Below are 17,693 nucleotides of genomic sequence, written 5' to 3'. Positions count from 1 at the left end.
GTTGATCACAGTTTCCTACAGCCTGAAGTAACATCCTCCAATGTCAGTTTTATCCCAACCAACAGTTCACAACCCAAAGGTATTAAATTTACTTTTACAGAGGACTAGAGGAACCAGAAAATGTTCACAACTGAGAAGCTGGAATCAGAGAATTTGGAAATTTTCTTCTTAAAAATTACTCCAAACAATCAGTCAATTATCAAAACAGTTGGCCATTAAGTAAACGATTATTCGACTAATTGCTGCAGCTCTAGATTTAGCTGTAGTCGCGTTGTGTGTCACGTTCTTTTCATGCGAGTTCGTCCTCTCTGTGCACAACCCTTAAACCGCTGCAAACCTGCCCTTCATGAACCCTCCCACTCAGCAGGATGGACTTTGAACTCACATGTCATCCCTCCTCTCCCAGGCCTTGTGGATCCACGATGGAGTGACGATGGGCGTCCCCATGCACACCGCCAGCTGAGAGAGAAAACACACCCAGACAGATTAAAAATAAATACATTTTTAAAAAAAGCGAGAAAGGTAACAAGAAAGCAAGGGAGACAAATAAACAGATGGATGAGGCGAGGCAGACACAACAAGAGAAATTCTTGCACAGAAAAGCTTAACTACATACAATTTTACGAGAAAAGACATTCAAAGATGTTCTGCTGTCAAAGCTCACTGTATAACAATCTTCCAAGTCTCTTTCCATTAGTCTTGGCCGCTCTCTGAAACTCTCAAATACAGAAGGAGCCAGGTACAGTTTCCATCATAGGCATAACAGGAAAAAAAAAAAAAAAAGAGACTCGTCAGTTGAAACCACTCATATTCTCAATTCTGTTTTAAGCAAGCATCATACTTTCAAATGGAAAACAGCTTTGACTGCCTGTCATAACGTTAACCACTTTATATTTTTTTTGTTGTTTTTTTCTTCTTCTGCTGCTGCTGGAGGAAAACACTCCATGAGACTTGCAGGGAGGAAAAGGGGAAGTGGAGAGGTGGAAAAAAAAACAAAAACAAACAAACAGAAAATCATTGCCAAGAAATGATAGGAGGATCTACAGCTCCAGTCATCTGCTCAGCCATGCAGAGAGAGAATCCACCAGAATAACGAGAATCAAACTATTCATCCATCCATCTCTATCTACCCCTACGGGAAAAAAAAGAACATGTATTGAACCTGGTTTAAAAAGGATCCAACAAGGGAATGAAATTACCACTTTCTGACATCAGACCAAGACACACTGGGATTCAGGCTAGGTTGGGAAAAACATCTGATATATACCCTGTTTATTCAACCAGAGAGGTTTAGACACACACACACACACACACAGGAAGTGTGATGTACAAACCTAATCAAGACCATTACTAAAAAAAATAATTGCGTTCCTACATCACAGAGAACTGTTTAATGGCATGACATGAGGGCATTGCTGTGTTCCTGTGTTTCCTTTGTAGCTGTTTTACAGGAGTCGATATCAGCACTGGGGTGTATTTTTCATCGCAGCTCAATATCCATCTCAGTTTTTGGAGGTGTACATGTGTGAACACTGACACTATCATAGTGGTCCAAATATGAGACAAACCGTAATTATCAGGGCTGTCTTTTTATTCGGGCTAGACGGTGTGCAAACATAGACTCCTTAAGAACTGATTTGAAAAAACTGAGATGGTTATGGAGCTATGAAACTTTACTAATAAGTTTTGATTCTAGGGGCGATGTTGTTCCATATGACCAAAATCGAGGAGTTTGCCTTTAACGCCACATGAGTCCTGCCGGTTAACGCCGCCACTCAAATGCGGAAGCACACGCAGGAACAAAAAATTACACTGAAGCTGATTTAAATATGTATTTAGTGCTCGGACAGACAAGTCCCAGACAGTCCTTGTGCCGGTTTTGTACTCCAGTTGTGCAACAGAAAACACAGACAGCGGATACTTGTTTTATTTTGCTCGACTCCTGGATCTATAATATAAAATCAGTATGTAAAAACACCCCTACTTTGCTAATACAAGAGGCCACGTTGTACCATTTCAGCACACTAACACACACTTTATCAAACCCTCGTTAGAGACAATTTGAAAAAATATCAAATATACCAACAACCTACAATACTATTAAATATATTTTGTGGGTTCAGATAGATAGATAGACATATATATATATCACAAGAAACATCATTCTTACATCATCCGTTCCTGATGGTTGGTTTCAGTATAGTGGATGGCGGATATGTGGGTGAGGGGTGTGTGTGTGTGTGTGTGTGCGTGTGTGTGTGTGGTTTGATTTTTTGTGAGTACTGCTGTGTTGCACATGCTCTGCAATGTGAGACGAAACAGAAATAGAAAAGAAAGACAACAACAACAACAACAAAAAAAAAGAAAGAAATAAAAGGAAGCGCTGAGGTGCATGTACCGACCTTATATTTCTCTCCATGAGTGGAGTAGGCGATGAGGTGAGTAATCTTGGTGCTGAAGTCTTTACGGATCGTCCCGCCCATGTGATGAACCAGATTCACCAAGTTCTTCTGCGGGGAGAACAAAACAGACCGAGGACAAGTTCAGAAACGACAGGAAACTCAAACGTCCAGGTAAAATTCAAAATAATATCAATTCAAATGACCACGCTGTGCCAGTTGTTCTCAGTCACTGGGTATCGCTGTATCGCTGTTCTCTGGTTCCCAAGAACAAAGGATGTCGGATAATATCGGCCTGACATCGATATCAGCCAATATCAGCTTTTTATCGGCTAATATGAAATGCTGATTTGTGAAACAGGTCAAATCTGCCCTGGTTGAGCCTGTTGTCAGGATTTCCTCAGGCAGAGCATCATCCAAACCTGTTTCAGTAGTTTTGCTTGAAAGAAAATGTTACATAAAAATAAATATGGCATGTTTTACATAACCTAAGTTGAAGTAGTTTTCTTACTTTGACCGGTGGAATGCGTACATTTTGAAAAGCACTGTATTTTATGCCTGCATCTGACAGTTGGCCTTCACAATAAGAGCGGGCATAATTATAAAATGTTAATTCCACTGCAGGAGAGACTTGATGTTCTCTGCAATTAGGTGGAGGAAATATTTGCATATATCTGTATCGGTATCGGCATCGCCTAAAAGAGTTGGATAATATCGGCATATCAGATAACGGCAAAAACTCAGACACCGTGCATCCCTACCAAGAACCATGAACACCATGAAGTGCGCTATATACTGTAAATATCAAGAAATCACAGAAATGACTAGTGTATTGAATTAAATAATTCAATAACTGAATTAAGTTTAAAAAAAAAAAAAAAAAAGATGTTTGACTCTTGATTGTGAAGCAGTAAACTGTTTAGAAAAGTGCAATATAATTGATTGACATTATTATCATTATCATTTGCTTATCATTTTATTATTACAATTATGATGATTATTTATGAGATTTTAGTTGAATTGCCACAAAAAAACAAAAACAAATGCAAGCCAAATTATTCATCATCCTGTCAGCTAAACTCAAGTCGCCCTTGTTAGTGAAGAGTGGTGGAAAAGTTCACTTTTTGATAGAGGTGGAAGGACTGATTATCCTGATTTCTGAGGGTAAAAAGACACTATCACCAATTTCAAGGGTGTTAACCAAAAGTAACATAACAAACAGTGTTACACTACTATCATATTTGATAGTAGTGTAACACTGTTTGTTATTGACAAATAAAATGATAAGGATTAATATAAGAGTTTTCTGTTGAAACTAACATCACAAAACCGATCTTTGTGTCAGTCGCAAGATACTCTAGTAATGCGGCCATGCCCTCTATGATTCTTTGACATGTGTGTTCAGGTCGAGCAAAGCCTGCACTGTTTTGTTAATCTCATCCCCTGAAGTCAGTGAACTCACCATTTCCTCTTTGTTCCTCAAGCCGGTGAAACACAGCGTCAGATTGAGCATGGTGGTCGAGTAGAGAGGGCGACACGAGAACGGCAGCGGCTGGGGAGGGAGACGGACAGCAAAAACTGAGCATGAAATGAGGATTTTGTAAAAAATGCCTGATAGCATGTGACTCACACTGCGGGCGACTCAATTAACAAGTCAGTGGAGGTCCGGTGGTTTTCTATGGAGCTGAGGAAGCAGGGAAACTCGGACAAACTTTTTGCAGTCATTTCTTGTCATCAGCCAACCAGATTTCTGCACTTCTCTAACTTACTGCTGATGTGATTTTGTTTTGCTTGGCCGGTGCAAAATGGAGAAATTGAGTAGTTATCCAATGAGACCAGATTAGCTGCAACTGCTGTTTGAAATTAGAAAAATGATCATCTCAGAAAAGAGACCTGCAAAACATCAATGCCACTGAATTAGCACTTGCTAGCTGGCTGTGTTAACTTTTCAAAATGACGCAATGTTATGAAAGGCAATAAACTATCAAAAACTATAAATACATCTGTTTTTTTTTCCTGGGTCTTTGTAGCTGCAGCCTACACCACGAATGCAATCTGTGCCTCTCACAAAGCCCACAGTCAGTCAGAACAGAACAACACATCAATCAATCCGCTCTCAGTGAGCACAGGCAGTGACAAAACATCTTCAGCAGATAACAATTCCAACATTTAAGCAGATTTTGTTATTATCTTGTCGACTTTTTTATGCATGCAGACACTCATAAGAAAAAAAAAAGACCACAGTAACCTGAATTATCACATGCTTAAAAAAATAAAATAAAAAAATAAAACAGATAGGGATCAAAGAGTGAAAAACAGCTCAACATCCTTTCCCCCTGTTATCGAGAGGCATACGTCTTCATCGTGCTGTTCGGTGCAGACTGAAAGTGAATATGTGTGTTGTATTCAGCTGACAAATGTGCAGAGCGCTCTCTGTCTTGTTGATAGCGGCTGCAGACAGGGCATATTGCTCATGTAAGACATCAGCGCCCTGTCTGAAGCCTCTGTCAAACAGACAGCGCGGCAGACAGAGGCGGCTCTTGTTCATCATCATGTGTTCAGACAGTCATCATGTATTTTGCAACTTTGCCTCTGAAAGCTCGGTTCATGTCGGGCCGCTCTCTGGTGGATCCTCCTCACCTGACAGATTTTTCCCGAGCCTGAGATTCATGGCGACGCTGAATTCTTTATCTGGATCCCGGGATGAAAATGTTTTAGAAGCTCTTTGCTTTGCTCAAGGGCTGTGTTCAGATTTGGGGAAAATTTCCATATTTCTTCTTTATTTAGAAGTGGTACACGTCCAACTGGAAAACTGCCATTATTACTAATGAAGAAAGGAAACCACTTACCAAGTCTGACTGACTTGACTGACTGAATGGCAACAAACAGGAAAATTACAGTGGTGTCAGTCAATCTATCAAAAACGTATAGACCCAATCAAATTATCACAATATTATGATAACTAATGCAACTTTTGAAACAGTCTTAATTCTACAACTGCCTTCCAAAAATGAAAATAAGATGAAATAAGAAAAAATTTAACTGTCAAAAATAATTCATTTCCAGTTGAACACAATAGATGACATTTCTCAAACTATAAAAGGGCAGCGCAAGATAAAGAACATTAGAAAATTATTGTTTAGGGAGATAATTTCAAAATGAGATCAAAATATGTCTCTTTATCCTGTTGAGCATGGATGTGGGTCCAGTTTACAGTTATAAAGTGCAAATAGCGTAATTCAACATAAGTAAATAAAACCCTCACCACTGTTGGTCCTGTCCCCATTTTTGGGGGGGTAATACTGCACAATCCAAGGCATTTGCATCTGCTTTGCATAAATGTTCAGCTCTGCCTTAAGTAGACATATTTGAGACTTGCTCAGTCATCACTCATCCTTGCATCCGGCCTGCAACAGCTGAAGAGAGCGCTGCATTATGGGGAAAGCGTCTGTGAGTCCGTCACTAACCTCCTCCTTGGCGGCGCAGTGCAGCACCATGGGCGGCCCGACGATGCGGTTGTCCCGTTTGTAGAGGTAGCTGTAGTCGGGAGAATCGAAGTCTGCCAGGACGAACACCGTCTCGAAATCGGTGTTCTCTCCGTCTCCAAACTCCTGGACGCTGTCCGTCATTATGAACGGAGTATTGATGTCCTGAAGAAGAATCAGCGTTAAGGAGTCATGGAAATGTGGGTGTAAAAGAGACAAACGCAAAAAAAGATGCACACACAAACAACAATATATTAAAAAAAAAAAATCACAATCTCATATTCTTGCTCTGCAAATTGTCGGTAACTGAGGGGCTTTGATTAATTATTACACTTATGATGATATCACTGATGAGCTTATACTTGTGCAAAACTAAGCTCTGTTGTACCCTCCCTCTGTTTTCAGTTAAGTTATCATTGTTCATACTAGCTTTTTAGCAGCACTCTAGTTTTTTTAAGCCAAGTTTACTGGATTTAAAGATTGAAAAAGCTCTGAAAAATGGATGCCGATCCTCTCTTTGCACAACAATATGTCATTCAGAGCGCATATGTGCCAAAGTCGGGCTACTCTTTATATCGCTGCAGAGGCCTTTAAACTTTATAGTAGCATAGACTCACTCATTCTCACACATATACACAATATTCTGTCTGACTCTCTTCACAGTGACATACTCAAACCCACGGAGCAATAAAATTGTTCAATGCTGCGTGAAACGATCGGTGCCGCCCTCTCTGATGAGAGAAAGCGTTACTCTGAATCAGAGTAGAGCTGTTTGAATCAATGACTTCAATAACGGAGAGCAGAAATTAAATCACAAACTAAGCGCCAGGCTGCATACAGGCAGAGCTGGCTGTAGCCGGTGGGGTGAAATTACGCGTGCTACCTGTAAACCTGCTCGTAAAACAAATTACCTCAGGAGAATTAGTTCCACTAGGTGACAGAGGACAAAAGAAAAAAAGGGGTTGAGAGGCATCGACGGACCGGGACACACACAGAGTTAGAATCACATACATTATTACAGCGTTAGGATCCATATCGCTTTAGACACCTGCGTGTTAATGGGAGGTGACACTCAAAAATCAAAGCTTCTTAGCTGCCTTCAGACCTCACTATTGATCACATCTCGAGGCCTGTCCGATACAATTTACCGTCTGTAAATCCAGTTTCATAGACCTGCCTTCAACTGTAACTTCTATAATAAGGCTCAGTAATCAAAAAGCCGGCGGCTGAAAGCCTTCGGCGCCACAGCTCGGCTCGCCTCTGAGGTCTGACTGCAAGCCACTGGCATTGACGTTTGAGTGCGTCTCTCCCTCTGCATATCAAGTGTTACATTATAAATCAGGTATTCACCAAACAATCAGTTCATCACCAGTGTGGATTGGCCATGCACGATGATTGGACACCCAGTGTGAGTTAGCTCTCATGCAACACTTCCCCAAGGTCCCCGTCAACGAGTCAGTCAGTCACACAGAAGGACAGACACTGTACTGTACCATATTGACTATAGATTTTATCAATTTCTCCTCGGCGCCCGGCTCGCCTCCTCTTATCTTTACCACCGGTACCTCCATTACTCTGATGGCCTGTAAAAACCAAGCAGCAGGAAGTGGATGTCAAACACTGCAGCTAGGAGGGGAGGAGGAGGAGGAGGAGGAGGAGGAGGAGGAGGAAAGAGAGAGGGAGGAGGATGGATGGTTGTTTGAGAGAGAGAAATGAGAGGAAGAGAAAGAGAGGAAGACAGGGGTTGAGAGGCTAAAAGAGAAGGGGAAAAAAAAGAAAGAGTGAAAGTGGAGGAGCTGGAGACACTTTTCTGACAAATTAACCCACCAGGAGGACAGAGGAGAGGACAGACGGAGTGCAGGGATGCTGGAAGGGGGAGGCGAGGGAAGGGAGAGGCGGGGTCTGCGTCCTTGCAACGCCTAAAGGCAGTGACTTCAAACAAATATCAAACGCCCGAGGGGTGGAGAGGTGGGGGGGCGGGGGTGTGGAAGAGGAGAAAGTTCTGGTAAAAATTAATCTAAAAGTTCAAAGCCCTTTTGGAAGGGGTGGGGGGTATGGGAGGCGGGAGGCAGAAGAGAAAGAGAAGGGAAGGGGAGGTGTGTGTGTGGAGGAGGGGGGGGGCTATTTCTTTCTCTCTGTCTTTTTTTTTTTTTTTTTTTCTCGGTGGATTGACTGAGCAACGGCGGCGGGCGGTCAGGCAGGCAATCGGGAGCGCTCTGATGGAGCTGTCGGCGGACGTCTTTGGATGTGGCTGCGCTGCAGATTGGCAGGGAGAAATAGATGATTTAAGCAGGAAGCCTTCAGAAGTGACGGGGCTCAGGAGACCCGCGGAGGAAGTCATCCTAGCAGCACTTAGTCTGCCGCCGCGCCTCCAAATCACCTTCACATGGCAATACTCAAAGACACAGAAATATGCCTCGTACGTGAGCGTGTACACACACACACACACATGCACGCGCACACGATGGTATACACAACAACACGCCCATGAATACGCTCACCTGTGTATTTATTTCTTGTATATCAATGTTTGGCCAGTCTGCCTGGGTAATTTTTTTCCCCCCTTTTTTATCTCAGAGGTTCAGAAATTTTGAGTTTGTTTTGACACAGATCGCAGACTGTACAAAATAATGGACTGATTGTGAGGCTACCTGTTGTCTTACAACTGCCCGATTGGTAGCACGAAAAGTGTGTATTTCTGTGCACCGTTATGCTGAGCTTTTGGCCTCGTGGGTACCGATCTCCACAGCGCGGGTCGACTCGTGAGACTCGCAAAAGATATGGGTGTTGTGGATTTTTAATTGAGGACTGCTGGCCGGCACACACAGGCATGTAAAGCACACTTTTGTTGTTGTTGTTGTTTCTTGCGGGCTGGTCACAGGCTGGAAGTTGTTCCCCAACTGCATGCCATAGCTTGTCTTGATGAACAGCCTGCTTGCTTGTCATGTGTTGTTCCTCAGGTTTAGGTTATTTTCTGCTGTTTAAATTGTTCATATTTCTATTTTTTCTATATTCCTTGTTTATAGTGTTGATATTGCTTGCTACTATTTATTATCTGTTTATAATGTAAATTTGCTTCATATTCTGCTATCCACTTTGCTGCTGTAATGCTTGAAATTTCCCCACTGTGGGACTAATAAAGGAATATCTTATCTTATCTTATCTTATCTTATCTTATCTGACCAGTGAAGGCAACATGGAGGGATACAACCGTGACATAGAGGATGATGGTAGCTTGACTTCATAACTGACTCTTGAACACTTCCGGTCCAGCCAGTTCCACCATGCACACAGGAAGCCTACAGCATGGCAAGTGCGCGGAATGGCTTAAAAGATCAAATAGTTTGAAGGCTATTTGATGAATCTCATTTTGATGTCTGTGATGGGCTGCATTTTGTATAATCTTTCACAAATCCTTAAAGTTGAGGCTATACGTTACATATGACACAGCGAGGGAGGGGATATGTAGGGGCAGACTGCACGCTGATGGTGGACCCGTTATATTGGTGCTGTTGGCAGAAGCAGGTACCATGCATGCATAACCATGCTGGAGCAGGCAGGTGTGGTCTTCAAAAAAAAAAAAAAAAAAAGGGGTGAATTAGCCCTTTAAGTCTGCATGATCTACATGAGAAAGACCAGCAAGCCACAGACTGAGACTGAATCTGAGGAAGAGGGATCATCAATTGTTTCATTTTCACGCTTGTCCGCTATTTGGTATCAAAAACAAACAAATAAATAAACAAAACAAACAAACATAAATAAAAATCAGTGCCCTTTTGGCCTGTTTTAGAATATCAACTTGTCCTTGTGCACTCTGATGTCAAAATGCAGAGCTGCGACGTAAAAAAACATGCAGGCTGACAGGTCTGAAAACTGAATGAAAGGCAGTCAAAATATGACCTACTTAGACACATGTGCATATACACACACGCAAAATGTAAGAACAACATCAAGTCCATCAATGTTTTAACACACTGAAAAGAGGAATTAACATTTCACACACAGCACCTGCTGCCGAAGGATCCTGCCACGCTGTGTGAAACACCGAGGTCTGACAGACAGGCCGCAGCCCGATTCTGTTTCATCTCCTCGAGTCGAAGCTGAGCCCTCTGGGCCTCTAAATTGAGCTCGAATGGAGTTGTGACACTTTGCTCTCTCGCAAATCTTTCCTTTCAAAGTCACAGTGGAGGAGTGGAACAAGACTGGTACACTGACAGATGAGCAGACACGCGGGGATAAATAAGCTCAGACTCGGCGGTAACAGCTGTCCACCTACTTCGTGCCGTTTTACATCGGTCCGAGTATGAGTCCAGACGGTTTGGTGAGACGAGCCGCGCTTATCTACCGAGTGCACTTCCAAATGGACTGTCACTGAGGGCTGCTCCAATATCATACCTGCTGTAATGCTGCAGACACCCTGGAGGACTTTTAAATCCCAACCAATTTTGGAGACGCCAGGGGTGGGGCGACACATCTAAATTCAATATTCCACAATAGAAAAATGTTACAGTGTGTGTCACGGGGCAGAAAAATGAATTGTGAAATTAGCCTCATATTAATCTGCTGTAATAATCCCAAATAAGGATGGATTGCCCCTGAAAATGTAGCACTTGGGTTGCACTTGGTCATGACTAACATATTTAAACTGTTTACATTCTAGCAGGTCAAACCCATCGCTAGAGCAATTTTTGACTCAGGGGGGAAAAAAAAGAGTTTTTCTCTGTTACTCTGTATCATGGTTATATCAAATTACAGGCATATATCATTTATCGACTGTATTGTGAAATAAGCATATCATCTCATGCCTAGACGCACTGCATCACTTTTTTTTTTGTATCGCATGGTTTGTGCAGACCAATCAAGGCAACCTCACTGTGTGTGAATTTGATCGACCAAAAGTTGTGACTTGCAGACATTTCACTCGATCGAGAATCATAACAAATTCTCATTTTGTCTGTAAACCAATGCTCAGAAACTCGCAGATGAGCATCAAACATAAATCATAAATATCAAACATGTTTGATATTATTGAGGCAGCTCAGTTTAGTCTGTGCAAACTGAATTTTAAACCTCTCATATGAGCAGATAATTTTTGCTGACCAAGCCTGTGATCTCTCGTGATATTAAGACTGAATAACCATTTAATTTTAAAACTTCATTTGTAATCGAGAGTTATTTGGGGTTACGGCTGCACGATGAGTCAAAAAAAAAAAAAAAACTCTGTTGTGATTATTTTTACAGATATTGATTGCGGTAGTATTTGCAATTTTAGTGCGAAAAACAGTAGTAAAATAAGGATGATGTGATTTTTGTATCAGTCTGCACCAAACCATAATGTTTTATTTTTCCTTCTGGAGAACATGATTTTCAGGCCAGGGTGTCTCTGCAGCTCCACAACACTTCATTTATAATAGTAAACCATCACATTTAACCTTTAAAAAAAAAAAAAAATCTCAGCTGCTGCGATTTGGATATTGCACTTATCCACGCTGTGATTTCGATGTGTTTTTGATTAATTGTGCAGCTCTATTTAGGGGCTGCATTTCCCATCCAGATGTCAGGACTGGGAAAATCTGCTGTACATCCTGTAGTGTGTAGCTGGTTGATGGCTTTCCTCAAACTACAGACAAATTTCCTCATTCATCACATCTCCTAAAGCCCTCTAGTCTGCGATAACAAGAAATCCGGATCGGACAGATTTTTCCATTCAATTTTGAAATCACTCCTTTTACACAAGCAAAGAAAAAAAAATACTATGAAAAACCCTCTAACCATGGTGGAGCTGTCGGGTGAGCTGATAATCTCTGGTGGAGTGATAATACGGAAGTCATGGAGGAGAGAATGGCTGGGATGTAAACACACCAGCCACAGCCAGCAGCTGTAAACAAAATCAGAAACCACTCATTTCTATGAAGAAGCTACAATTTAATGCTCTAGTCTGAGAAGGCTCTGCAGGCTGCCAAATATTACTCCCAGACCCCTGTATTAGTGTGCCTTATCTCCACACACAGGCAGGTGTGTGTGTGTCTGTGTGTGTATAAGATGGAGTGGGGAGAGTGTAACTAAACTGAACTCACACACACATACGCCTTGAAAATCTAACTCCATAATAAAGGAAAAAATATATATATTTTCCTTTTGTAGTATCTCGTAGGTAATACACCTACAAGTGTAGAAATCCTTGTGGAGTGGCTACTTACAGAGATATATTCCTCTGCGTGCAGCGATGATAAAAAACACCAAAATGAGGACCAAGCCAAATTTGAGCCAAATCGTACACTATTCATTCCCTTACCCACCTCTGGACAAAGCGCTGAATTTAAAGTGGCTTTATATTTTTAGAAAAATTACAAAGGAATCAGTGAAAACGTACACAGCCTGAAGCTGGATTTTGCCTGCCCATTTCCACCCACATGCTGGGGGACACATAATCAGAAAAATCTGAAATACTTTATCATCAAAAAAAAAACCAAAAAAAAAACTTGCCTCACAATTTGGCAGTGTTACTTCATTTTAAGCTTCTCAGCTGAGGAGAGTTTTAGTTTCAGTTTTTCTGCTTGAAAGTTCCTACATGGAGATTCATTAATCAGTTCTTAATCAAATCAAATATAAAACATTTAATTGTTTATTTAAGTCAAAAATATAAGATTGCAGCCACTCAATATGGTCCAAGGTTGTATGATGTAGTTTGATTGATTATATATTTATTGACCTGAATGTACGGAATAATTAATTAATACTTAATACTTATTAGCGACAGAAATCCTTACTGGACTTGATTGTGATGGGAATTTATTGAGATTCGAGATAAGTATACTTCATGTTATTTAACTATTATTATCATTATTAGTAGTAATACTATTATTGTCCCGGGGTTCAAAAGATAGTTCAGTATGCCACAGCATAAACGTTCTTTCAGACTTTTTCACCCTGACCAGAATAAAATACTGGGGAAACACTGAACCTGTGTCAATTTTGTGATATTTTTTTGAAAACTGACTTTACATATACCAAGTACAAGCATTAAGTATCATTTATCGGCAGTTTCAAATCAAAAACATCGGTATCAGCCTTCACACCCTATAATGGTCAAACCCTACTTTCAACGTCCTACTTTTCAAAGCCAGAGGGATCGTTCTTTTTTTTTCCAGAGCAGTGATGTTGACAACCCCCAGATCACGGAGGACTGCCACGTTAATAGAAGGCAATGGACCACAGCGGACCTTCCCGGGCTAATAGAGGAATGATGTACCTGCAGCGCTTTGACCAGCGCTCCATTTCTGCCTGCTTCTCCCACCAGAACCACCCTGGTCTCCACTCTGGGCAGCATATCTGAGACAGAGAGGAGAGAGAAAGACAGAGAATGAATTAAACACAGATATAGAAAGAGAGAGAGAGAGAGAGAGGGAGAGAGAAAGTGGCAAACGAGGGAACGAGGGAGACAGACAGACACAAAGAGAAATGGGAAGGCGACAGATCAAGAAGCGGGCCGTCTCAGGAGGTAATGTGAAAACGGGTCATACAAAAGAACAGATCAGGCTTTTTCTCATTTTGACTGACAGCCTGGGGTTACAGCCATCCAATAGACCTGTATCACTGATTGAGAGGGAGGGGAGAGAAAAGGTTGCAGAGAGATTGAGGAGGGCGAAGGGTCGGGGGGTGGGCTAAATGCACAGGCGAAGGCAAGAAAGTAACTTTCCTGCATCTGGCTACAGGGGCTTTTAAACACTTTGATTTCTTCGCACTAAAGAGGTTTCTCTAGATTAGAAAATACAGAGAACAAACTCTCCAAAAAGGTGGCCAAGGTTAATTTCAAACCCTTCAAAACAGAGTGGAGCCATATGGGTGCTACTTGAACATAACACCTTACTAACCAGAGCTGCTACCTGCCTGTTATTATGCCTGCTGGCCTTATGAAGTTATCAGTTCTTATCGCTTTATAGTCTATTGACAGCCAGATATTTCAGGCTCGATACAGGCTGCATTGTGTCAGGCCAGAAAAAAAAATATAAAACAGAGCTAAAACTAGGTCTGGGTGGGAACCTAAGGCAAGGACAGCACAAGCTGTGCACAGCAGCGACGTGTTATTTGCTGCTTATAGCTCTGCCTCTCTATGCATATCGACAGATGAAGGTGACAAAGAGAGGGGAAATGGGATGTAAAAGGTAGAGAAGAAAGAAAAAAGAGTGAGGGGGAGCAAGGATGGGAGACAGAGGAGTTAAAATACAGAGGAGATGGTGGCAGTGGTTTGAAAAAGAAAGATATGGGGGTGGGAGTGGAGACAGATTATACATTTACACTGAAGCTGTAGGTGACTTTTGCTGTATCTGCCCTGTCTTTTACAAGATGAGAAGATAATGTTTGGACTGTGAGGGAAAGAAGGAGGAGGGGGAAAAAGAAAAGGCGATGACCCTCGCCGGCTCACCTTCCCCGTCTTCAGATGCCAGGCCCAGAAATACATGGTCCTTGGTGGTTTCGGCGAGCCTCGAGTCAAAGACCGACGAATCCACCAGCAGACTCCGAGCTGTCCCTAAAGTCACTATGCTGCTGTCAGCCATGGCAGGAACCAAAGGAGACACCAAACTGTCCAAACTATCAAAAGTTAGAGGGAACGAACAGAGAGAGACACGGGGAGAGAACACAGCGAGGCAGAGAGGAGAAAGAAATTGTAGCAACGGGGAAGAAGAGGAGAGGGGTGACAACTGTCAAACGAAACGCAAGAGAAGGAACTTGGCATGACTTGAAACAGAAATGCTGCCTAAAAAGTCTGACAAATCAACTGGAAAGAATGTGATGGATTTGCGAACTGTGCTAACTTTGGCAAAACTAGGCACTGTGGATAAAGTTTATGCAGCAACTTTGAATCTGCGTGGTTGTTTTAAAAAGGGCAGGTCGACAAAAGCCTCTCTTTTAGACTTGACTAAACCATGGAATCGCTGCACAAATCATGTCCCACCAAAGTTGACAAAAAAGTGAAACTACAGTGTCTAACACCTGGGCTCAAATATAGCGTGTAGATAAGGATACCTAAAAAATAATTAAAAGCCAGGCTGTATAAATCTATTTGCATGCATTTTTCTACACTGTGATGCATTAATCCTGGAATATACTCTTGAATAAAGGGTCAAATCTGTGAATGTGTGTGTGTGGATGCATCTGAATATTGATCTTTACATGTTCCTCCACCCAAAAAGTCCATCTAGGGGTGAAAATAGAAAACTATCACTAGCTACAATCTCAGCTTCACACCCTTGTGTAAATCAGCAAAAGTGTTGCTATGTAAATTTGCGTTGTCCCTACTCAAATTTAAACAAGAAATAGATAAAATATATACTGTTATAACTTTATTTGAGCTAATGTTACTTCCATTTTGGAATGTATCCCTATTTTTAAATAAACAACTCTATATGCAAATAAACAACACTGGGACATGAAAGCCAAGAGGATACAAAGTATGTAGGTAGGTAGGTAGGTAGATACTTTACTCATCCCGCAGGAAATTCACATTTTCTTCAGCAGTATCCACAGATTACAAATTAAGTAAATAAAAAAATAGAAATAAAGAATAAGATCTAAGTATAGCAGAATAAGATCTGAGTACAACAGAATAACCTAAGTACAACCCAGTGTGCAAAAAGCAATGTGCAACAAAAAAAACAGAAAAAACCGTGTGCATGGGTGTATAAAATGTGCATAGAGGTAGGTCAATGTGCAAATTTAGAAGAAATATACAGTATACACATGATAAATAGCAGTAAGCAATATAGACACTATAAACAAGGATTATAAAAAGATAGGAATATGAACAATTTCAACAGAAGTAATGTTAGTAAGTCCAAGGGTGCACCACTGGAAACCAAAAGAGGCACACTCACAGTGTTCAGAGCAAGTTTGAAGAAGAAGCACTGGTTTGTGCTCAGTAACTTTGCTGGTGTGAATGTGACAATAACAGGAGAGGGTTGATGACATTCCCTGCGTTCCAATACCCATACTACCATACTATTTAGTAGGGAAAAAAAGAATTAGTATGTCCCAATACATACTAAACTACATACTTTGTAAGGGCAGCTGCAGTACATACTAAAAGTAAAAAGTATAAGTATGCGATTTGGAACGCAGGGATTGTTAGGTTGAGCATGGAGTCCACCTTGGCTAACCTAACTTAGCTAAAGAACCTTGGCTACGTGTTTACTGTGGTGTCGTTATGTCTTCCAGTTGAGTATAACAAACTTACCGACTGGTTTTGGTGGTTGGTAGATGATACAAAGTCGACAAAAGAAGTTATAGCCGAGGTAAACTGGCTGGTTGAAGAAGCCGCTGCTAACCAGGTTAGCTAACGAGCTAATTAGCCAGCAGTACGGACGGGACGGGAGGGCAGTTTCGGTCCAAAAACTCTTCGGAAAAATCCCGCAAAGCCCGTTCTAAGAGAATAACATCTGTCCGAAAAAACTCATAAGTACCAATTTAATGCATGTTGAGCTTCGCTGCTGCGATTTATCGCTCCAACTTGTCGAAATCCGTCTAGTTTGTTTTAGTTTGTTGACAGCTGATTCATTGTAGTCCAGAGAAGATGTCAGCCTGCTGTTAGAGCTCAATTCAAAAAAGCAAGCCAAACAACGCGGCCGCGCTCTGATTGGACGAGAGGCGCGTAAAGCTCGTGGCTTCCGTGCAGCGAGGCCGGTGATTGGTCGATTCATTCAAATCACGATGCGCCCTGACGGAGCTGCCAAGGCATGCGGCCTTCACGGCATGTCGGAAATACTTATATTACTCCGTATACGCATACGACGGAAAGTGAATAATATGGACTATGTTTTTTTTTGTTTTTGTTTTTTTTTTGTTAAGGGTACAGTATGCAGTTGTAAATGGGAGGACAACCTACCTTAAAGAATGATAAATGTCCCTAAAAAATATATTTATAATTTAAAAATATCTCAGTTTCAAGTTCAGGACATCTCTTTTAACCTATCATAACCCAAAATATAAGATAATTTTGAGACATTGTTTATGATTTTTGTGAACATGTCACATCAAGACAGGTATTTTAAAATGTATGACATAAAATCTATGGGTTGTTAGTCCTGGCATGAACCTTAGGGGTTTTATATTTCCTCAGTTTCATCCTTAAAATTAGTAAACAACATGGTGTGCCCTCCCATTTGAACCTGCATAGTCTGCCTTTAAATCTGCAAATGTCTTCAAATAATCAGAGTATATGATATTAACATGTACGAATGACTTCACTGTTCCTGTTCATTCAGTTGCTGTAGCACAAAGTAGCCCTCTGTTATTTGATTGCTGAAATACAATAAAAACGACAACAAAAACAACAAAGTAAAAACACCAGCTATGAAGACAGTTTTTATAAGGCTGATTTTATTCTTTCCAACAAAAGCAGTTGCATCTGAGGCCAAAAGTTGCCATTTATGATTAGAGAAGTAGGAAGTCTGAGCTTACGAGGAGCACTTAAAGGCAACACTAAGGAGGGCAAACACAGTATCAGGTAGTAGTTTAACCACAGGAAGGGAGTGTGCACTCTGATGACAGGCAGGCTGCAGAATTTGGGCAGGTTAGCAGCAATGGAACGGGTTGCAGTGTCTCTTTCGTAAATGTATTCATCACCCAAGATTAAATTTCATCCAGATTATGCACTTAATTTGAACATAAGCAACAAAATCAGTGCTGTGCAAACACTTGTACAAAATGGGCCGTGCATTTTCCCCTGCAGAAGTGGCTCGTTTAGCCCCGGCTATTCCTGCATCCTCACATATTCCCCTCTGCAACGAGCCGATGTGTGACACCGCTGACC

The 17,693-nt window shown here is 41.4% G+C and overlaps 1 protein-coding gene across 2 annotated transcripts in view; it reads right to left on the bottom strand.

The window, feature by feature from the left end:
* The window catches only part of ect2 (epithelial cell transforming 2), a 59,689-nt gene extending 43,218 nt beyond the window's left edge, over positions 1–16,471 (bottom strand). For both annotated transcript variants that reach the window (XM_030050398.1, XM_030050399.1), the window contains exons 1-8: positions 16,119–16,471; positions 14,310–14,476; positions 13,137–13,216; positions 7,378–7,467; positions 5,867–6,049; positions 3,862–3,951; positions 2,403–2,510; positions 386–459 (exon numbers count right to left, since the gene is read on the bottom strand). In XM_030050398.1, the coding sequence (XP_029906258.1) occupies positions 386–459; positions 2,403–2,510; positions 3,862–3,951; positions 5,867–6,049; positions 7,378–7,467; positions 13,137–13,216; positions 14,310–14,442 (758 nt within the window). In that variant the 5' untranslated portion in view covers positions 14,443–14,476; positions 16,119–16,471. The remainder of the gene's footprint in view (positions 1–385; positions 460–2,402; positions 2,511–3,861; positions 3,952–5,866; positions 6,050–7,377; positions 7,468–13,136; positions 13,217–14,309; positions 14,477–16,118) is intronic.
* Positions 16,472–17,693: the final 1,222 nt, after the last annotated feature.

Source organism: Myripristis murdjan, chromosome 4, assembly GCF_902150065.1.
Source record: "Myripristis murdjan chromosome 4, fMyrMur1.1, whole genome shotgun sequence".
In the NCBI taxonomy this organism is placed as follows: Eukaryota; Metazoa; Chordata; class Actinopteri; order Holocentriformes; family Holocentridae; genus Myripristis; species Myripristis murdjan.
The sequence above is the reverse complement of the archived record's forward strand: the minus strand, read 5'-3'. Positions and strand labels throughout refer to the sequence as shown.